Source organism: Haemorhous mexicanus, chromosome 7, assembly GCF_027477595.1.
Source record: "Haemorhous mexicanus isolate bHaeMex1 chromosome 7, bHaeMex1.pri, whole genome shotgun sequence".
Taxonomy (NCBI): Eukaryota; Metazoa; Chordata; class Aves; order Passeriformes; family Fringillidae; genus Haemorhous; species Haemorhous mexicanus.
In genome coordinates, this window is record NC_082347.1 from 2,494,074 (window position 1) to 2,515,785 (window position 21,712).

Below are 21,712 nucleotides of genomic sequence, written 5' to 3' on the forward strand. Positions count from 1 at the left end.
ATCTCTGGCTTCCCACAGGACAGTTCCCCCTCTCTATGTTAACAAGTTTACCATTATTACCAGGTATTCCAGAGGACTGCTAGGGCAACCACAGTCCTCCCCAAACACACCACTGAAGTGAAGCACTAGAGTAACAAACCCAGCATGGGTATTAGCAAAACAGCTCTACAGATTTATAGCCTTGCTTTTAAAAACAAAAGCTTTTTTGCCTCTGGTGGCTCTTTCCCTTCTCTTTCTTTCCCATGCACTCAGCTGAAGTCCTGCTGACACACCAGGACAGTAACATGGATTCCCAATACAAGTGACACTGGAGATCCTACTTACCTGACAACACCCAATTCTCCCAACCAAAAGTGAGTTTTATGAACAGAAATAATTCTTCACCAAATCATATGCAACCAGCTGTTCATTTTTTTTATATTATTACTGATTTAACACTAAATTAATTTCTCATAAAACATTCATAACATTCCAGGATCATTATGTGTTTTGCATTGGCTCCAATATAAATGCCCAGCTTATTTTAATTGTTAAACAGTCAAAATATTTGCTAATAATTTCACTTGACAAAACAAAAAAAGGTTTGTGGATGTGACAGCCTGGTCAAAGAGCGAGAAAAGCAGATAAGTTTTCCCAGAACTGGCTTGTGAGACTTTAGGGAGTTGAAGATAAACAATGATCACCTGTTATTATAAACAACCTGCAGGGTTGTTTTCCTACTCTGTGTTTTCCTGTTTTTCTCAGAGATTGTTTATAGGAAAGGCATGCTGTTAATCAGGCAATCAGGTGAAATGTACTGATTATCTGACCAATCTGGTCTGCGTGTATCACAGCAATGCATAAAAGAGAAAACCCAAAGTCAGGTGGATGCTGTGCAAACCTGGGCAAAGCCTTCTGGTGCCTCTGGTTTTTCTTACTCAACAGCAGCAAGGGCTCCCAACCAACCCTCTCAATTTTACCTACAGTAGATGAGATGTATGATGCATGATTAATGTAACAAAAGCCAAAAGGCTTTCCCCCAGTGTTTGCCAATTCTGTAGCTGCCTTTTCCTCTGTGCTCCACAGGAAGTCTGGCTGTCAAATCTGCAGAACTCCCAAGAGTTTTCTGTAATTGCTAGGGGGTTTTCTGGTTGGTAGTTTTTGGGGCATTTGGGGTCGGGAGGCTCTTCTATTTCTACTGTATCAGATTTCAATCCATACCATGCTTTCCTTCAATAAATACTTTGTAAAGCACATAAAATACCTTTCTTTTCACTCTGAAGATTTAAGAGCACTGGGGAGTTCTGGGTGTGAATTTCCCCATTCTGAACTCTAAGTGATATGCCTCACAGGGAACTTAAGAGATAATTATTTTCCCTATGGAATGCTTTTAAATGACATGACATAATCTGGTGTACTGAAAAAATGCAGGAGTTTTAATCTGCTGTTTCTTACTTAGGTAAAATGCAAATTGCTTTCACAGGGCATGGTCCTTATCTAAGAAAGCAGCAAATCCTGCACAATGAACATGCCTTTAGTAGTAATATAATCTTCTGTGTATTCCACAATCTCTTTTTAGTCAGATCTATAATCATCAACTAATTCACCCCAGTTTACCTTGAGGTTAAAAAAAAGGAAAGAAATAAACCCAAGAAACTTTCATTTTAGCATAGGAAATTAAAAGCCTAAAAACTTAAATGGCTGTGAAGAAAAATCAATATTTTAGTCAAAATTAGATTTTAAGAGTTTCTAGTATCAGATATGGAGGTTTCAATTTCAATTAAAAAGCTGTATTGGGATGTATAATAATCCATTGTAAAAGTGCACCTGACCCCTGGAGAAACAAAGAAGCTGGAAGAAGCCTTCTTACAAATCCAGGAACACATTAAATCATATACAAGTGTGATCTGAAACACAGAACCCTACAAGCTTTAAAAACAGACATTGAAACTGAATTATTCAAGAGAAAACACTGCTTTGTGACATTTTCAAAACAACACACTTCCTTGACAAAAATGTTTCATTTCTCCAAGACTTGCATTTATTCAACAGGCAAAAAATGGACTTCTCAAGCTTGCTATTGAAGATATTAATATTTGCTTTTCAACTTTTATTTCAACCACATTACCACAAAAGGGTAAAAATACTTATGTAGTTTACTTATGAGTAAACTACAGTGTTCTTCAAAGAACTAATGATCTTGAAATTATACAGCCTCAAGGCTGCAACACAGATCAGATTCACAGGAATCAGTAAAGTCTTTGCTCTAAAAGATCTATGCTGAAGTTCTTATATCTCTGTAACTCTGAACATGACAAGTGAACACATCTTTTAGTACTTAGTATCTTAGAAAAAGTGTAGCTGTAGTTGTGCTTTTTTCCCATTGACTTCCTTAAGATGAAAGTTCAAGTTTTCAAATTGATGGTAATCACAAGAATTCATACTTTACTGTTCCCTTACACAAAAACCAAAGCAAGTGGTAAGTCTTTCAAGCTCAAAATAGGAAATATTTCAGAGTAAATTATACCAAATTTTTCACATTACAGTTGTTTATTCAATCAGGTGTTTCAGAAAGAGAGCAGCATATTTTTGCAATTGCAGTTTTTAAGAGCTCCCAGCCAACACAGACTATTAACCATTTCTATGTTAACCACAGAGCAAATGAACAGACTGCCCAAGTATTTGCATTTCTCATTTGGTCTCCATTTGCTACGCTGAGCTGTGTAAATGGAATGTGAAGTTAGACAAAAGGAACACAAGGAAACGTCTGCATTGAGTGACAACACCCTAGTGTATGTGACAGTGGGAATGAAGTGAACACCTCCTACCTGGGGGCACAAAGTCTCAACGTGATTTGCTGCCACTTGGACAATTTTCGTTCCATCTTCATTTGTTGACAATGAACAAGCAAGATTGGCAACCTTAAGTAAAATAAATAGACAAATTAGCAATCAGCCTTGTGAGCAAACATTCCTGCTCAGACTTCAAACCTGCCAAAACACAGCTCTGCTAGAAAGCCTTCATTTTGGGGGAGAAATATTTTGTCAAATAATGTTTTTGAACAGGGAAACCCTGCAGGAGGGAAAAAGAGCTGTGGAAAGAGGTGACAGTGATGAGAAATCTTACCACCTCACCCCAATTTAGGCTCAGCAGGTAACAGCTGCAGAGAGATGTTTAGAAAATAGGAGGAAATTTCAAAGTAAAAGCCTAAGTTTTCAGCAGATTGCCCCTTAATTTTTCAGAGCCCTTCAAACCATAACCAGCTTTTACACTGTTCTTTTAAACTTACTTTTAAGACCTTAAAGCTCAAATAAAATTTATCTTGTTGTAATTAAGCACAAAGTAATTTTTGCCCTGAGCTATCAACAAATTTTTCTTTTAGTTAGTGGTATGGTTTTCAACAGAAATGATCATATCATACAGCACATACAGTGCAACCAACAGTGACAAGGTCTATGGAAACCTGAAATCTGTGAAAGAACAAATCCATCTTCTATTGTAACATACACCATAGAGATAAAGCTTCCTTTAAAGTAAAAATCTCTTCCACAATGCTCCACAAGTTTAAAGGGATGAAGGAAGAAGTATCTCACTGCAAATCAATATCAAGAGGCTGAAAGAGACAGGTCTGACAAAGGTACAAGAGAGGCTGGGACACTGGGATCCAGAAGATCTTTTTGTCCTACTGTAGTGAGTCCTTCTGTAAAGTACTCCACACCTGTCAACCATCACAGTCCTCCCTGAAGTAGCTGCACTGCCTACAGCCACTCTAACGTTAATGCAGACCAAACACTGCCTAAAAACCAACCTATGCAGGGCTGCAAATATCAACACAGCCAGACAGAGTCATTTTGGAGTCACCCAAAACTCATACAACAACTTCTACAGTGCAGCTGCCATGAAATAAAAGCAAATCTTCCTTTATCAACATTTTAGGACACCACCACTACTAGTTCAAGAATAATCTACTACACCAAAGGCTTTTATTATTCCTGATTAATTGACAGAAGTAATTACAAGGCATTCGGCAGTGCACAGACAAATAATTTACTTCTCCTATTGAAAATTCAGAAGAGATTAAGAAACATTTTCTGAAGTGGATGAGATTTAGAATGCAGGGCCTTCCATGTACACCTGTGCCTACACAAAAATACTTTGTACAACTTTCCCTGGTATTCCAGTACAATTCACTGGTTCCCTACCCATGTGATGTGTTATCTTTTCCACAATAAAAAAAAAGCCTAAGTCTGAAAAAATTCAGTTTCATCAATGCACTAACACTGTATTCTCTTTTATTTGAAGTAAGTTGTCATAGGCTGGTTTTTTAATGCAGTATCTGAAATAAATGGGTTTGATTCTATGCTTTCCTTCCTGACTCTTCAACTTAAACTACCCACAGATGACTTTGTATCATCACAATACAATCCTAAAAGATGCTATTCCCTCCCCCTCAAAAAAAAAAAAAAAAAGAAAAAAAGAAAAAAAGAAAAAAAATTGTTTTTCTTTGGAGTGCAGGTCAGAAGTTTTCACTATTAGTCCCAAAAATTAATTCATACTGGCTTCAGTATTATAATTCCTTTGCCCCAGTCACTAAGGTGCTTGTGTATCCCTAATTTAAATCTGAGTTCACTCACACTTTGTTCCTACACCACCTATGGAAAATGAAGCACTCTACAGGACTCAGTGCAAACATGACTGAGTTAAAGAACTCTTCTATGTCTAAAGCAGTAACATTTCAAGGGTAAAATAAAAAGGCAATGCCAGCCATTCCACCAGGACAAAAACTCTCAGCAGCTTTTGTTTTATCTTTACCACCGGGTTCCTCAGGTTTTTCAAATTCATTTGAAAGTTTCATGAAAAACTTTACTTTGATTTCTTGGAATCCAGCACAGATGTGTGCAATATGGAGCTCCTGTTTATCAGCGAGGAACTGCTCTAAGCAGTTTTGTCCCTGTCATGATGAGCAAGCAAGGCAGATACAGACAGTTTACAGCAACTTTTTCTCCTGTTTCCTAGTTACACTGGCTCCAACATTTCAGTACAAATACAGTCCTTGATGTAAACTGTGTCACAGTCACAGAATAATAAACGAGGATGAAAGAGCTTCCCAGAGATCATGTACTCCAACCCCCGTGCAAAATATGAGCGTGAACTTGAAACCAGCTGGCACCAATAGCTCAATGTAACACATCAGCATCTGGGGACAAATTCTGTGAGTGTTACCAGATCATGTGGGAGATTAGAAGGGTTAAAAAGTGTGGCTCTTCTCTGACAAAGCATGCTCAGGTTGGGAAGGAGCTCTTAATGCACAGGTATTCCTTTTTATTTGAAGTCAACAGCAATAAGGGTTTTTTGAATACAAAGAGGAACAATTTTCAGATCTTGTGCTTGCCCTCCTGATCCTTCAGCTCTAAGCATTCCCTCCTGATGGCCCATTTCAGAAGAGTATTCTCAAAGTACAAGCAGCAAACCTAGGGTAGGGCATAAGCACTAGGAATTTACATTAGGCCATTTTACAACAGGAAACAGAGGTTTGTAATATTTACATAAGGTGTCTTAAAAATATCTCTTAAGTTAAACAAAGTAGCATTGGCTACTTTGGAATAAACACATGCTGTATTTTGGACGAGTATTTGGAGTTTTTACTACAGTGCATTGCCAGCAGCAAATTTAGACCTTTGCCTTTCATTTTGATCAATGTTAATAAGGCTTCTGCTTCCATGAGAAAATGGGCAGAATTTTCTTCTCCTGGCATGGAAGCAGCACTAGTCCACAGGTACCTTATGCATAAGTAAAAGGGCTTTCAGTCAGTCTCAGCAGTAGATGGGGAGGCTCACAGCTATTCCACCCAAAGGCAATTCAGATCCCTGGAAGTCATTAACATGGCCTCAGCCATCAGCACTTTCACTGTTGGTACTTCCCTCAGCAGCTCCTGAAGAAATCTTCTTAACACTAATCCAAACCACAATAATTCAAATAAATCACATGCAAGGAGGCAAACACCTGTGTGTATTTTACCAAGCAGGAGCAAGGGCATGTGTGAACCTCAGGTCTCTTTTGAGGCTATAATGTTGCTAAGAAGGAGGACAAGCTGTTTCAGCAATAGCAAACGTCTACAGTCCATAAGAAAAAAATCAAGCCCTAGCTCGGATAAGACTTTACTGTCATCTATCACACACATCTCAAAAGGTTTTTGCAATCTGAGAAATCTTCATTATACCACAATCTCTCCCCTAAGCAGAATAAACTACACAAATACATCACATTTCTTTTGTATTCTCTGGAAGAAACTAGCTTCCCCTAGGGGACTTCAAACCCAAGTACACTGCAGCTTCAAAAACAAAATTGCAAAATAAAAATCCAAGATTGCTCTCAGTCAGAAGATAATTGTCCTTCTGGAGAGCAAAGTTTGTCAGGACAAATAAAAAGCTTTCTTGTAGGCTGGTCTGATTGGAATCAGAACTCTACCAAAAAAAAATTTATCATTTTCTCCAAACATTTTAAAGACACTAAGAAAGCAGTTATACAGCTTTTCCTTGAAAACAAACAGAGAACAAACCATCCTTGATGGGGTTGAGCAACATCAATTAATACACTAATTAAGGTGCAGTGGGAAAATAAGACTTTGAACAGAGCATGTAAGTGCAGCACTGGCAGTAGATAAAATATTTCATTAGCCAGATAGGTTTTTAAATTCTGAAGGTACCAAAGAGTGCATTTTTTGATGCCCATTATCTCTATACAGAAGATATGCCAAGGCACATTTCTTTTATTCCTGCAGTTATTAAACAGCTTCTTACAGTCACTTTAACTGGTGCTTTTACTATTGGGTGAGAGTTTATCTTTCTGTATTGGGGAGGGGGTTCCTCTCCTTAGAACATCATGACACAACAACTTTGAAACGGCTAGAAATTGCTGAAAAGTAATATTTGGGTATTGTAGATATACTTGGTTAAAAAGATAATTCAAGAAATCATATTGCTCTCCTGGATTTATACATTACATGGGACTCGTGTGTCAAGGAGAGAGCACAACTGGAAACACGTGTGCAGATTTTTTCAGTTCCTACGCTTTACCAAACAACTGAAAGGCAAAGAAAGATGCCCTTAAAGGCCATGAGAGATACATTATACATGAACAAGTTCACTCTGTTGTCCAAACTTCCTCGGGGTGGAAGACTTTTTCCCTTGCCTATGCTCACACAAGTGCATTCACACCGTGGATCCCCTAATGTTCTCTCCCCAGGCAGAGGATGAAGGCTTTAAGCAAAGATGAAGGCTCAAGCTTCAATCAACTTCATATTTCCCAATGCTTTCCACTGGGTATTAATGCAAAACAGAAAACTCATTTAGGCTAAACTCCCTGGAGAGCCAGTAATTACCTCCAGTGGATTTCCAGAAAGGTGTAGTAATTCTCAACAGCCAGCTACCTGAAGCTACCTATTGCTGAAATAACAGAGATAACCTAACATCCTTTCTGTAGGCAAAAGGGACAGTTCCCAATCTCTTCAGAGCCTCGGGGAGAGCAGGAGCTCACGAGCAAAGTAAGATTGCCTCTTCCCTCTGAGGGGTCTTATGCTGGAAAGGGACAGAAGTCCTTGGGAGAGACGTTCCAGTCATGACTTAAGGATGCAATACAGAAGCTCAGGAATGAATCCAGGTTCAGACTTAACTCCAGGTTGACAACAAAATGCAAAAGTGAGATTTTTTTAAGTAGTAGAGGAGTAAATAATTACTGCACTGCCTCACCACCTGTTTCATTTGCAGTTGAGAACAGCTTTGCTGATATATTGTCCACACTGCACAGCAAGAATTAGATGTACCCCGAAGGATTTTTTTCAGTCAAATTCACTCCATTAACTCCCAAAAATAAGTATTTGCTCAGGAACAGATTGTCTGCTAACTAGCTAAATTCTTCTTCTATAAATTGTACAAAATGAAGCAGCACGTTCTCTAGATGTGATCCCTTCTGCTCCACCAATAGAAGCTCAGATTCTTTTCATTACTTTACCCAAAGTCCCAAGGCACTTCTACTGTAAATCACTAAGGATAACTAAGTCGTTAATTCCATAAAAGCTTCTGTTTCCTCTTCTTGGTGAAGATTTCCTGTTTCATATTAAATACCTCCTGTCAAGAAGCTGTTTCACTGAGGAAGGACCTTCCAAAGCTCTGCCTAGCCTGAAGTGACCCAGGTCCTTCACTACCCTGCAGGGTAAGCCCCAAGTCTGTACTTTGAGATTTTTTTAGACTAGTGCAAAGAACCCTCTGATCCAACCCAATCCCTCCCACTGATAACCCTACAGGAATTCTCAGTACCATACTGGGAAAGTGTTACCAAAATAAAAACCAGCATGTTTCAGATTTCACAAAAAAAATGAACTCGTGTGTCACAAAACTTCAAATACAGTCTTTAGGAAGTTTAGAGTACTGATCCTATCATTTTGCCTCTTTTTTAACACGTAGGAAATATCAGAAAAACTTACTGGTTTTCCACAAAACCAAGCAAGAGTATTTCTTCTAGACACCTCTAAGGAACACTAACCAGACAGAGCGTCACCTCAACACATGTAACATTCTCCATGGCACTGGCAAGGAGTTAAAAAGGTCTAAGGAGGGCAGTGCAAAAACGGACACAAAACCAGCCCAATAATCAACCCACTGAGGTAGAGGCTAATCCTGAATAATCACAATTCAGATGATATGTCATTTGTAGGAGAGCAACTGAACACTGAGCTGAGGAATAACATTTGAATTCCAGCATGACAGCAGTCAGTACAGCTTTCAATATAAATTATATACAGTGTAAACTGATTATAACCGTTAGCCTGCTCTCTTCAAACCACAAATGAAAATATGTATTTTCTGCTTCTAATTTTGTGGTATACAGAAATATCTTCTACAGGTTTCTTATGTGTTCTCAGTTTCTACCACTAGCTTTATTCATGAAGCCTTAAGAAGTCTTTTATGGAAAATGACTGTTCATACCAAAAAGAGCCATGAAAAAACTACAAAGGTCAACATTAAATAATGATTCTATACTTTTTCAAGGGAAAGGCTACACTGATGTATGTCTTCCAGTCATTGCTGCATTTTTATATGCATTTACAGATTACTATGTGCATTTTTATGGGCTTAATAAAACTTACATAGACTACAGTATTTGTTTATAGTGAAAAAACACATTCCTGTGGACTTAAAACTTACCTCCAGTGGGCAATAAAGTAGTATCACAATGCTGCTTGTTCTCCAATCCATTTTCTACCATAAAACTTAATATCTTTCCAGATCAAGTCAAATAGTTATACCTCAGGTCAAAAGTTACACTCCTACCTTTTATCAGCTTTTACTTTTGTGGAAAAAAACTTACAAACTCAAGTCACACATGCATTTAACATGCATTGTGCTGCTTTCCCTGCCTCCTTTAGCCTTTCATCTTCCACTCTTTCAGAAAGACTCTTGAATCTACTAACTTAACTACAGTAAGCAACTACACACCTGCAAGCTTCCTCACTCTCCTTTCAGTTTCTTTTGTACTGTTCTTAATTTTACCTGTCTCCATCTCCTTCCATTTTCTGCAGAGCTGAATTAGGCAGTACTACATTGCTGCCTAACCCACTGCTAATTTGACAAAATTAGCTCAACGTGCTACACCTGAGGCTTATCACTGGCCCTGCAGGTGCTACCAACCACATGGTTAAGATGGTTCAAACTCCTCAGAGTATTATGTAACTTCAACTGTTTCCTACCAAGCATGTCCAACATTCTGCTGGTGTAATTAATAAAGCATATATAAATACCCATGGACTGGATTGTTGAGTTTTGTTGAAGGGTTATTTTTTTCCTAAAGACATAACTGCAACTGCTTTATTTCAAGTTCCATGTGCTCAGACAAGTCTTATCTCACACAAGTTCATCTAGGAGATTGCCTTGATAAATTGGGCCTCAACTAAAAGGAAACTAGGCAATACATACACTGTGAGACAAACACAGCACACATGTAAGGGAGAACTCTGCCCAGTAAAATTCCAGAATCCATTTCCTTTTCAATAAGGGTGTCAGGCCTGACCCAGAGCCCCACTAAGCTCCCTCTCACTGCTTTAGGTCCCAGTTACATTTGAAGAATTCAGGTAAGGATTCCCTCTCCAGACTCTGAGCTCTAGGCACATCCAAGAACAAATACTGTATTTGTATTATACTCAAGGTCTGGCAAGCTAGCCCAAGACTCCAGTAAAACAGATACTGCCTGTGGCTGTGACCTGTGTCTCACTAACAGTCTCTCCAAAAAATGTCCCATCTGCACCAGCAGCAGCCTCAATCCACTGCAGTAACTGTGAAGTGGCCTCTGATCCCTGAAGAAAGCTCCTTCCACAGGCTGAACATAACAGCAAGTCAAAGCTCTAAAGCTGAACTAAGTGATGATACTCCCCCTCAGCACCATTTACTGCAGTGTTAGCAGCAGGGGGTTTCCAGAAGCATGCTGTACATTACACCAGAAGAAAGCAGGGTTTTCAAAAGGATAAAGGGGCTACTCCAATTCTGTAATCACATAGCCTTCTCCTTCTCCTTGCCTCAGCCTCAAGACATGGCAAATCAGAGAGCAGTTTCCCATGCAGCAAGAGGACACCAGCCATGCACAATTAGCTAATTCCTGAAAACAGCCAGGAGAAGGAGTAATCACAACTCCCTGCCAGAATACACAGCTCTTGAGAGAATGAGGTACATGCAAGTGCTGATAAACTAATTAATGAATTGCCCCTAACTGCCTGCCACTAGCAAGATTTGATCAACATCTATCACCAGTGGAACTCAGTAAGGATCAAGATGGAGCAAACAGTTCTCAAAACTGCATGAAACCCTCAATTTCCTGCACTTCAGTAATAAAGAGGAAAATACAATTCATACAATAAACTGTCAATAGACTACTCAAAATTTCAGGTCTTTTTTGTCTATAAAGCACAGGCAAGATTCAAACATAAGCATGGATATATCCTTTCATGTTTTCTTATAACTCATTAGTCAAAAATTCCACAAAAAAAGAAAAAAAAAAAGAAAAGAAAAAAAAAAAGCAGCAAAGGTCATCCAGCTTTCAATATTCTGCAAGTGGCAATATCTGTAAGCCAGCACTCTGAAAGCCTTCCCAGAGCAAGTACAAGTCCATCTCCCAGTTTGTCCATCTCCCAATTTAAAAGAAGAAATTTAGTTAAAAAAGCAAGTCAGAGCCTAAGGCAGCTTATGTAGTATTGAACCACCAAGCCCTCCCACTTCACACAAGAACACATCATGTGTGTTTAAGGAATTATTTTAAAGTAGCTGCTTTTCAGAAGGAAAACCAATCCCACTTCCAAAGCTTCTCAGAAGTTAACTCTCTCTTGCAGTACCCAAGTGGCTCCCTCCAAACTCTGGAAAAGAACTTTATTGTTATCCTACTTCCACTCAAAAGGACTTGAAAAAGTGATAAGTGTTATGAGTAAAAAAAAGGGGTTTATCCATTTTTCTTTTAAAAGGTTGCAGAGTTACAAGTTGAGCTGGGAGCTAGTTGCTGGCAGAGTTCTTTGTTAACTTCATGTTGTAATCACCTGTTAAGTGTCAGTCTCTAACTCTCTATTGTTGAGGATTCCCCTTTTTGTATCAGTACCACCCTGCCTGGGCCAGGTGGATGGCCCTTCTCGGCCAGTGAAAGGAGGGGACATCAGAGGACATGCAAAATAACCTCAGACCTAGCATGTCACGGGAGGGACCCCTTCACCAAACCTAGACAAAAATCTCTAAAACAACGAGCCAACACAGAATTAAGAGATCAAAGTGATCTCTGGACATGAGGAAAAAGGTCCAGAGCCTGCAGAGACGCTGAGAACCTTTGTTGCCCCTCGCCCCAGAAAAAGGACCTCAGCTAGAGCCAGTACCCTGGACGTCAAAGCGAGAAGGGAAGCGGTGGGATATCCCTGCTGCTCTCGTGAGGACACGACCCCCAGCTCTGCCTCCTGGTGGATCAAGCTGCATTTTCCTCCTTCACCGAGTGAGTCCTGGGAGCGACGACGGTGTGACTGCGGACCCGTGGGTCCTCCCAGCCTGAGCTGATCATTCTTAACAAAGGCATTAAAAAAGGAGAAAGATCTACTGCCCTATTTATTTCAGTTATCAGAGGATTAGTGTTACAGTCCATCCCAGACAGCTTTAAACTCAAGCACAACGTGTAAAAAAAACCAAGCCCCAACAGCGACCCAAAGAGCAGCCCAGAGCGGGCTGTCTGTCCCTCAGCACCGCTGAGCCGCAACCCCTCACCTCAGCGGGCGCCATCCTCTGCAAGAACTGGCACTGAAAATCTTGTAAGGTGAGAGAAAAACCTCCAAACTTATTGTTTTCTGTGTTTGCCTGACAGATGGCTATTTTAGAACTTACTTAGAACTCCTGCTGCACGAAGTTAGTCTTTAAAGCAGCAAGGCCACCAAAGCTCCCCGGTTTCAGAAGAGAAAAAACACCTCGAAGTAGACGACAAAGCAGAAAACTCAGGGTGATAGGTGGCTTTAGACGCCCGCCCTACCCGTGCCCTCCCCTCAGCGCCAGCGGCCAGCACGGCGGGACTGCGGCGGCCAAAAGGTGTCATTGCAATGGATAAAACAGCGGGATTCCACCGCCAGGTCACCGAAAGGCGCCTGCAGCACTCACGTTCAAAGCTCCGTGTGGGGACGTGCAGCCACAGCCGCCCGCGGCGGCACTGCCCGCTCCACACCCTGCCGGAGTGCGCGGGGTGGGCACGGCGCGGAGCCGCTGAAAATGGGGGCCCTGAAAATGGGAGAGTGGGTGTGTGTGTGGGTGTGGGTGTGGGTGTGGGTCTGTGTGTCTGTGTGTCTGTCTGCCTGTCTGTCTGTGTGTCTGTCTGTCTGTGTGTCAGGGTCCCATCTCACACAGCTCTCTGTGTGCGTGTCTGTGTGTGTCTGTCTGTGTGTCAGGGTCCCACCTCACACAGCTCTCTGTGTGCGTGTCTGTCTGTCTGTCTGTGTGTCAGGGTTCCATCTCACACAGCTCTCTGTGTGCGTGTCTGTGTGTGTGTGTCAGGGTCCCATCTCACACAGCTCTGTGTCTGTGTGTCTGTCTGTCTGTGTGTCAGGGTCCCATCTCACACAGCTCTCTGTGTGCGTGTGTGTCTGTGTGTGTGTGTCAGGGTCCCATCTCACACAGCTCTCTGTCTGTGTGTGTGTGTCTGTCTGTCTGTGTGTCAGGGTCCCATCTCACACAGCTCTGTGTCTGTGTGTCTGTCTGTCTGTGTGTCAGGGTCCCATCTCACACAGCTCTCTGTGTGCGTGTCTGTGTGTCTGTCTGTGTGTCAGGGTCCCATCTCACACAGCTCTCTGTCTGTGTGTGTGTGTCTGTCTGTCTGTGTGTCAGGGTCCCATCTCACACAGCTCTCTGTGTGCGTGTCTGTGTGTGTCTGTCTGTCTGTGTGTCAGGGTCCCATCTCACACAGCTCTCTGTGTGTGCGTGTCTGTGTGTCTGTCTGTCTGTGTGTCAGGGTCCCATCTCACACAGCTCTGTGTGTGTGTGTCTGTCTGTCTGTGTGTCAGGGTCCCATCTCACACAGCTCTCTGTGTGCGTGTCTGTCTGTCTGTCTGTGTGTCAGGGTCCCATCTCACACAGCTCTCTGTGTGCGTGTCTGTGTGTGCGTGTCAGGGTCCCATCTCACACAGCTCTACATTATTTCACTACTGCAGTACAGTACATTCCTATGCATTCACTGTAGCCTACATTTCAAATATCTTGTAAAAACGTAATTAGCCCTCTCATTCACTTTCACCCTTCCTTAATCCCTTAAATGAATCAGTAATTCTCTCGGGTTTATTAGTTTTTATTCTCCTCTGTAAATGGTTCCATGAAAGCCATGTATAGACAGCCAATTCCAATTCCAGTGGAGCTGGATATAAGCTCACAGCTCCTGTAGTTTATATGGAACAAACGTTGCACTAACATAAAATGTTTCTGTGGCAGTGGAAGTCTCTGTTTCTGTTAATAAAGGTTCGTAAAGCGTTTTATAAGAAACCCTTGACTAATTTTTGCTGTGTGATCTCTGACCTAGGAAATGTGAGACCGATCACAAAGAAAACATTTAAAACTGTTCATAAGCCCTGCAGCCCATTCTCACTTAGAAAATTGTCCAGATTGCAAACCGCAGATTGCAGGGTGGTTTGCAGCATCCGTGTGGGCTCCCCAGAAGCATGTGCACAGAATTCAAACTGCAGGAATGTGATCGCGCTAAGTTCGCTGAAAAACTCCTAGGAGATTCTATCTTGTTTACAGTACACTGGCTTTGAAAAGAGGCAAATGAATTGACTGGTATTGACTGCAAAGCGATGCCCTGATGAGAAATGAACCTCAGGCACAGCAGACACCTGTCCAACAGCAACACAAACACTTGTAGCAGTCACATTTCAAAGGAAACAAACCTCTGTGCAAGGAAGTCTAGAATTTAAACCTACAAATGACTCTGGGTTAATTAAGCTAAATCTCAGAATATACTGATCTGAATTTCCCATCACAAAAGTTCCTGGGATATGGCTACTGCTGTCCTCTGTCCCCTCACTGCCTCAACTGTGATAGTGACTGAGGACAGCTCCAACAGAGAAAGCATGACTGCACACCTTAGTACTGTCCTGCTGAGCCTAGCAAGGAGGTTCCTTACACCTAGCAAGGCTAGCCTATGTTTTTCAGAAGGTTCTAGAAATATGTCATGAACTCAGTATTTTGAATACTATACTAACAGTTATGAAAGAGGAATTTATTACAATGATGTTAAAATGTAAGCCATGTGATTCCTTGGCAGTGACTACACTGACATTATTGCACATTGCTCAAGTTTGATGTTCAGATTCTTTTTAAAAACTTCAGCAGAAGAATAAAACCAAAGGGAAATACCTAGCAAGATACTCCTTTTGTCTCAGTCAAGATGTCATAAACATAAACATATCCAACTTCCCTGATAAACAATGATCATTTGCCTTCCTTGTAATCAGAAATTCTAGTCCATGGCTTCCCACAGTGCTTTCTGATAATTTCCTTACTTTTTTCCCCCACAGCCACTTCTTTTTTTTTAATTTCATTTATGCTGTTACTCCTGTATTATAAAAGACTTTGCCCTACTTTTTGCTTTCTTGTCTCAAATACAAGATATAACATAGCTCCTCTAGGTATTGTGTACAAACTGCATTTCAGAACAAAGATGTTTTTCAATTATTTCAATATATCTAGAAATTCATGTTATAAAGTATAGTCTTGTAAAAAGCATCACCCAGGCAGTGGCAGAAAAATACTGGTTCAAAAGCCATTTGTCAATGGTAAAATAACCAGAAAGACTCCTAGAGAAGTGGTTAAATTGAGCAAGGCAAGTTGTGGCCAATCATCAGGAAAATACTCATAAATCATAGGATGCTTTGGGTTGAAAGGGATCATTCACTCCCTGCCGTGGGCAGGGACACCTCACATCAACAAGGTTGCTCCAAGCCCTGTCCAGCCTGGTCCTGAGCACTTCCAGGGATGGGGCAACTTCTCTGGGCAACCTGTGCCAGTGCAGCACCACCCCCACAGGGAAGACTTTCTTCCTCCTACTTAAACTAAACCTACCTTCTTTCAGTTGAAATCTATGAAGAGTAAACCTCCTCCTTTAACAACTGTCACAGCATTCATATTCCAAGGGGAAAATATAAAAACAAACCAGCAAACCCCAACAAATAACAGAGAGACTTGTTTGGTATTTGGGAAGCACAAGCTTTAGTAACATGATGTTAATATTTAGATGGTGAGTGCTTTTTTTGGCGCCTTTGGAATTATTCTGTTACAGCTGACTGGCTCATTACAGATCAATGTATCAAAATGATGAGACTTCTGGGGATATAATGGAATCACAATTATTACAATTTCTAATACTCTGAGGAACTTCTAAATCTGGTTTCTGCAGTAATAAGAGGCGAGAAGTCAGTGCCAATGCACCTGTGCAGCTCTCTGTACAGAATCACCAGAGATGTTAACCAGTGTGTCCTGCTGGGGACTCCACTCCCCCCTGGAGTTCCTGTAACTCCCTGCACACTGCACAAGGTGCCTGACATTTCCAGCTGCTGAAATATGCCCCTCAGACACAGAAAATCTGATAAATCTTTGGGTTGTTTATCTTTTGTTCTCTTGCTTCACACTTATGCAATAAAGGCTGTGATTAAGAGGATTAATGAAAATGTCACCATTTATCACCTGAAGTTCAATCAGTAATAGGAAAGTTGAATCTTATTTGATTAATTATACAGAGGTACAAAAATACCTGCATTATTAATTCAGGACTTGCTGCAAAATTCTAGAACTCTGTGAGGCCCTAACAGCAAGGTCCAAAGTCTTAAAGCTTACATACACTTGGAAGTACATGCCTGACTTAACCAAGCTTTATTGAATTACTTTTCTTAATTCACTGTCTTGACCACATTAGCTCTACATTAAGCTTCCATTTAGCAGCTCCAAAATATCCAGAAACAAGTTACCCTTCTTTAAAGGCCTCCTTTCATCTGCCTACCACCTCTCAATTACTATTGCCAGACTGCTTCTACTAGAACATAACACATTTTTTTGCATTGAAAGAATTTGTGCAGCATTCCTGTGCTGCCTTTGATTTTAGAAGTAATTTCACACAACCCTCTCCCTCAAATGCCATTACCATCTTTAGGTGAAGCACCTTTACCTGTTGCAGGCTCTCTGCAAACACCCACCCAGCTGGAGCAACACCTGGCAGCAGAGGGTTTGCAGGCTGCCCCAGGGCCCCCACAGGCTCCTGCCAAGCAGGTCAGTTTGCTGAGAGACTCTGTAAAGTCACTGAAATGGGAAAGCTGGGGTTTACACATGACTCTGGGGCTCATCAGCACTGCATTTGTGTCTCAGACATCAAGAGTTGGATTTCTAAACAGCTGCATGAAAAAAAAAAAAGTATCTCTAAGTAAAATGAGATCGTGCCTTTTTGTTTTTATTTATTTTGTGGTTAGATTACTATTGCTAATCACAGGCTTGCTAAAATTAGCAGTGTCAGCAGTCAGGTTACTCAAATAGGTCCCCTGAGGTCTTTGGATTTAAGTGAACAATGAAGAAGGGACAAGAAAGGAACTCCCCTGCCCACATGTCCCCAGGGAGCTGCTAACTGAACCCTGCCTGAGGTGGCACTGGGGCTCTCCTGAAAGGGAAAATCCCACAGCAGCCAGGGGAGCCCGAACAGGAATTCCCAGTCACACAAACTGAGGATGCACAGAAATCAACAAACTAAAATTAGGTGGTTTTCCTCTCAAAACCAGAGCATTAGCTTACTAAGTGAGAGTAAAAAAAAAAAAAAAAAGAAGAAAAAAGAATGTGTGATAAGAGAGGAGGGTTAATTAGAACGGTAATGTAATGAAAATCCACTTCTGATTTTTAAATATTGATCACGCTTAAAGGAGCTTATCTTATTTAAAAAATGACATCCTAATCTGCTGACAGATACATTTTATTCCCAAAATGCTGCCCACTGTTCTGCATCCACATCTCCATATGCTAACTGCTGCACAGTTGGATGCTCTCAAGCAGAAAGGCACGCTGGAGTTCTGTACCTGCAGATCCCACTTTGCAAAGGGACCCTGTATGCTCAGGACAGCTGCTGTGCACGCTTCTGTACATGACTAACACACAAGCTGTGCCACACAAATACATACAAGGATGTATTCCACAGCTTCCAGTCTTCAACTGCTATTTTGACATATTTGATCATACCACTGAAAGTATATTCTGGATTAAAGAGGAATAGTGAGCAAAAGCAACAGCAAAAAAATGACAAGCCCTTGACTTGCATCTTACATCTGGGGATGAAAACCCTTAGCATTGAACAGCCTGAAACTAAAACCTTCCACGTAATAGGATTCATGCTTCTTGTCTACTGATTATACTCCAAAGGAGAATGATAAAAGAGTCTTCTCTTTCTGATAGTCTGAAAGTTAATAAAGATGTTCCAGTAATCTGTCAGTTTGACCTCTGCACATGCAGTTTTGATGTGTTGCCATTGTCAGAAGTAGTTTTGGTTTTCAACAGCTCAGTAAAATCAATATTTAAAAAGAGGCAATGAAGGATAAAAATGTTTTTTTTATTTTGTGTTTGCCAGTCTGGGATTAACCTGATAGAAATAGGAATAGTGCTGAGAATACTCAATTCCCAATTGTCTTTGAAGGTGGTAGAAAGAAATCAGAGCCTCCCAACTGACTGGACTTTGTACATGCAGTACTTTGATATATAAGGCAAATTAAAGGATTGTTAAATCCATTTTAGATTAAGCTGCTATCTGACAGGAAACTATGCAAGTGTATATAGGATATCAAATCAGGGGGATTGTTGGTTTTCAGAGTTCAAGTAGTTTTATTTCCATGGACCTTAGCTCCAAGTAAAAGCTGAGTAAGTTAAAAGAATGCAGTCCTTAAGTACTGGATGTTCAGAGGTAAAAGTAACAGCTGTCACAGGCTGCTTGCAAGTTAGTTGTTGTACACTCAGGAAAGGACAAAAGGGAAATGATTTGTTTAGGACGTTTTTGTTGCATCTTCCAGACCTATGGAAAGTCGCTCTCAACCCAATTTTCTGGGTCACTATATTCAAATTTGACATAGAAAGATGTAGCAAATTACATACAAAATCAGACACGGTGGCAAAGAAGAGCTATCATCTTTTACGTGCATGCCAATAAAACAGAGTGAAGTGTGAGAGTCTTCCCACTGTACTTAAAGAGAAATACTTAACCGTTTGCATAGAAAATAATAAACAACCTGTTAGACTTTGCAGATTCCATGTTAAAACTGACTTTTGGCAGAGCTGTTTTCCACAAGAGGCAGAGATAGACGGCTTTAGTTCAAGAGCCAGTGGCTGTGTTTTGCCTTTTAGGAGAAAGGAAGCCTTTTCATGAGCATGCTTATTAATTTATTTTCAGTATTATTTTTGGTTACCAAATACTTACTATTATTTCCACTGTCCTCATTTTGGAAACATTTTGGAAATGAACTGCAAATGCTGAAAATATTTCTTTTTACCATATGTAAAATCTTCCATATTGTTTGCCAAACTGGCATTGTAATTCTAATAGCATTAAACAAAAAATAATTTTTAATCTATGTATATATAAAACCTTAATTTCCTTATAGAAATAGAAACAATATGCATTTTTGTAACTCAAGGGTTTTTCTCCTTTACAGCTTTTAACTAAATTTTTTTTAATGTTCTCTTAAGGACAATTAATGTTCAATAGATGTGCATTTTCTACACTGGAAATCTTTGCACTAACTTGCAAACTTGTTTTTTGAGCAACACTCTGTGTCTTGCATGCCTCTGCTGCTCTGTATCAACACATCACAACACTGAGGCACTTAAAAATGTGTGCTGCTTGTTACTGCCCCTTGTTTGGAGTCCCAGAAGCCAGCCCTGTCATACTGCAATACAGGCAAAACTGAAAAACACACTGGCAAGAATTAGGCCACAGGCCGAAGTGTCACATTTATGTATCAGCAGATCTGAAGTCAGTGTTATGAGATCAAGGGACAGAGACAAAGGTATATTCATGTGCTGAGAGAAAGGACGAAGAACACAAAGTTCACTTCATCATCGCCTCCACTTCTATTAAATCTCTCTGCCTCTGCCTGGTATAGCTGACCTTTAAACACCACAGTGGGAGATCTGCATCTGTGCCAAAAGAAAAGATAATCAGAGCATTCTTCCCTGCTCCCATCAAATTCCTTTTTTAATCTCAAGTTCAGCCAGCCTATCACTCCTCCTCTCAGAAAGCATTACATCTCCATGATGGATCAGCTCAGGAGAACAGTCTGTCAGCTTCCCCAAACAAGAAATTGCCACTTCCACAGGGCCTGCTTTTCTCCTTCTGTAGATGTGACATTTCAGTCTTCTTGTTACCTAGTTTTTGTTCACTGTTATATACTTGTTATCTCAACAGCAGAATTTGCTTTTGTCTTGGGTAGAAGTGAACCAGAGGCCAGAACACTCCAGTCACTAAAAACAGCTCCGTCTTAAAGGGGACTAGAAAGAACACCTGGGTCCCTTAAAGATTTTCATTATTATTTTGCCTTAATTTTCATAGTTCAAAATGGTGTTTATATTCAGAGATAATTTTGAAATGTCCTAGAAGACTCTTTTAAAATGTTTCCATGCAATCAAACATTTCAACTAGACTTGTAATTTCATTGCAATATTTAAGATTAAAAGGTATTTCAAAGCAAAACCTAAATGTGTCAAATCTGAAAGTGCTAAATCTTCGTATTTTGAAAAATTTTTTCAAAGTTGGAATTCCCATTAATAACAAGCATTTTCTAAAATAACCCAAATCTTCTAAGAATTTTTTTTAGCCAAGGCTCAAACAAAGACTTAGACTACAGAGAGAATCTTAACCCAAATATTTTTTCATCCCACAATATATTCTAGGGTTTTTTTTCAATGTAACATAATCAATATTCAGAAGTATTTGATGCAGTATATGAGGAATATAAGGCACTGCAGCCTAAAATAACCTCCATCAGAAGAATGTTTAATGTGACCCTTGGTGCTCACCAAAATACTTCAGCAGCTGAGTGCTCGTTTCATATGTGGGAAGTGTCCAATATCATAGCCAAAGTGGGCAGTTTCATGTGGTTTGGGGTTTTTTTTACTATGTAACTAGGACTGTTCTGTTTCCTCCACATACCTGAATGCCCTATTCACGTTTAAAACGGAGACACTCTGGTGTGTACAAATATTGTGCAGCTATGGCAGTGCAAGGACGTTAACCGTGGTATCTCAAACCCTTTGCCACTGTCTGAGCTTTTCCAGTACTAGTGCTGGCCACAAAGCCCCACTGATGCTCCTGGGAAGTGTGGCTGACACCCCAAGCCTGTGCACCTTTTAACAGCAGGCAGAACCTCCAGGCCACGAGCACAGAGCAGTTAATAAACTCAGCAGAGAGAAAACCTAAGAACACAAGAAAGAAAATATTTAGTTACTGCTGTGTCTGGAAATATTATCACCCCAGAGCTGGAATGGTGTTCAATGTTTTCATCTCACTGATGTTTTGTACCTCACTGAATTTATATCCATGCTTCTGAATTGTATGACTTTGCTGTGTCTTAAATCAATTTTTGAAGGAAGGCCCTAACTTCCAAATGCTAATTCAGGAGGGAGATTTGTAGGAGATCTTACTGCTCAGGCCAATTTACAAAGGTCACTGGCCTATGAGGATACTGTTTGTTTCTTAAATGACAGAATGAGCAGTGAGCCAGTGTAGCAGCAATTTAGCTTAGCTCAATTAACATCTCCTGTTCAGAGAGGGGGGAAAAGTATCTTCTCTCTCAAGACTTCTTGTTTCTGTTAGAGAATTCGTCTTTCTCAGATTAAAACAGAAACCACAGAATATCTCTCTTGATATTTTAAGCAGTACTTCTAATTTCCATACCAAATTCACTGTTGGACTAACCTTTGTGAGAAGATGACCTTTTGTTTTTATAATATCCAACTCAGTCTATTGTGTTTATATACAAAACACTTCATAATCTACTCTTCAAGCATCCTTGATCTTTCAAAAACAGATTAAAAAACTGCCCTCATAGAGGATATACCTGATTAAAACTGCTATATAAAGTGAAAGAAAATGCAATGTAATGCAAGTCTCAAAATAGACCAACTGTCAGCTCTCTAGGTACAAACCAACTCACCTCACTTCTGTC

General features: G+C 40.4%; 1 protein-coding gene across 2 annotated transcripts in view; it reads right to left on the reverse strand.

Moving 5' to 3' along the window:
- CTNNA3 (catenin alpha 3) overlaps window positions 1-21,712 on the reverse strand; it is a 411,569-nt gene that overhangs the window by 134,211 nt on the left and 255,646 nt on the right. For both annotated transcript variants that reach the window (XM_059850814.1, XM_059850815.1), the window contains one exon: window positions 2,808-2,900. In XM_059850814.1, coding sequence (XP_059706797.1) covers window positions 2,808-2,900 — 93 coding nt within the window. The remainder of the gene's footprint in view (window positions 1-2,807; window positions 2,901-21,712) is intronic.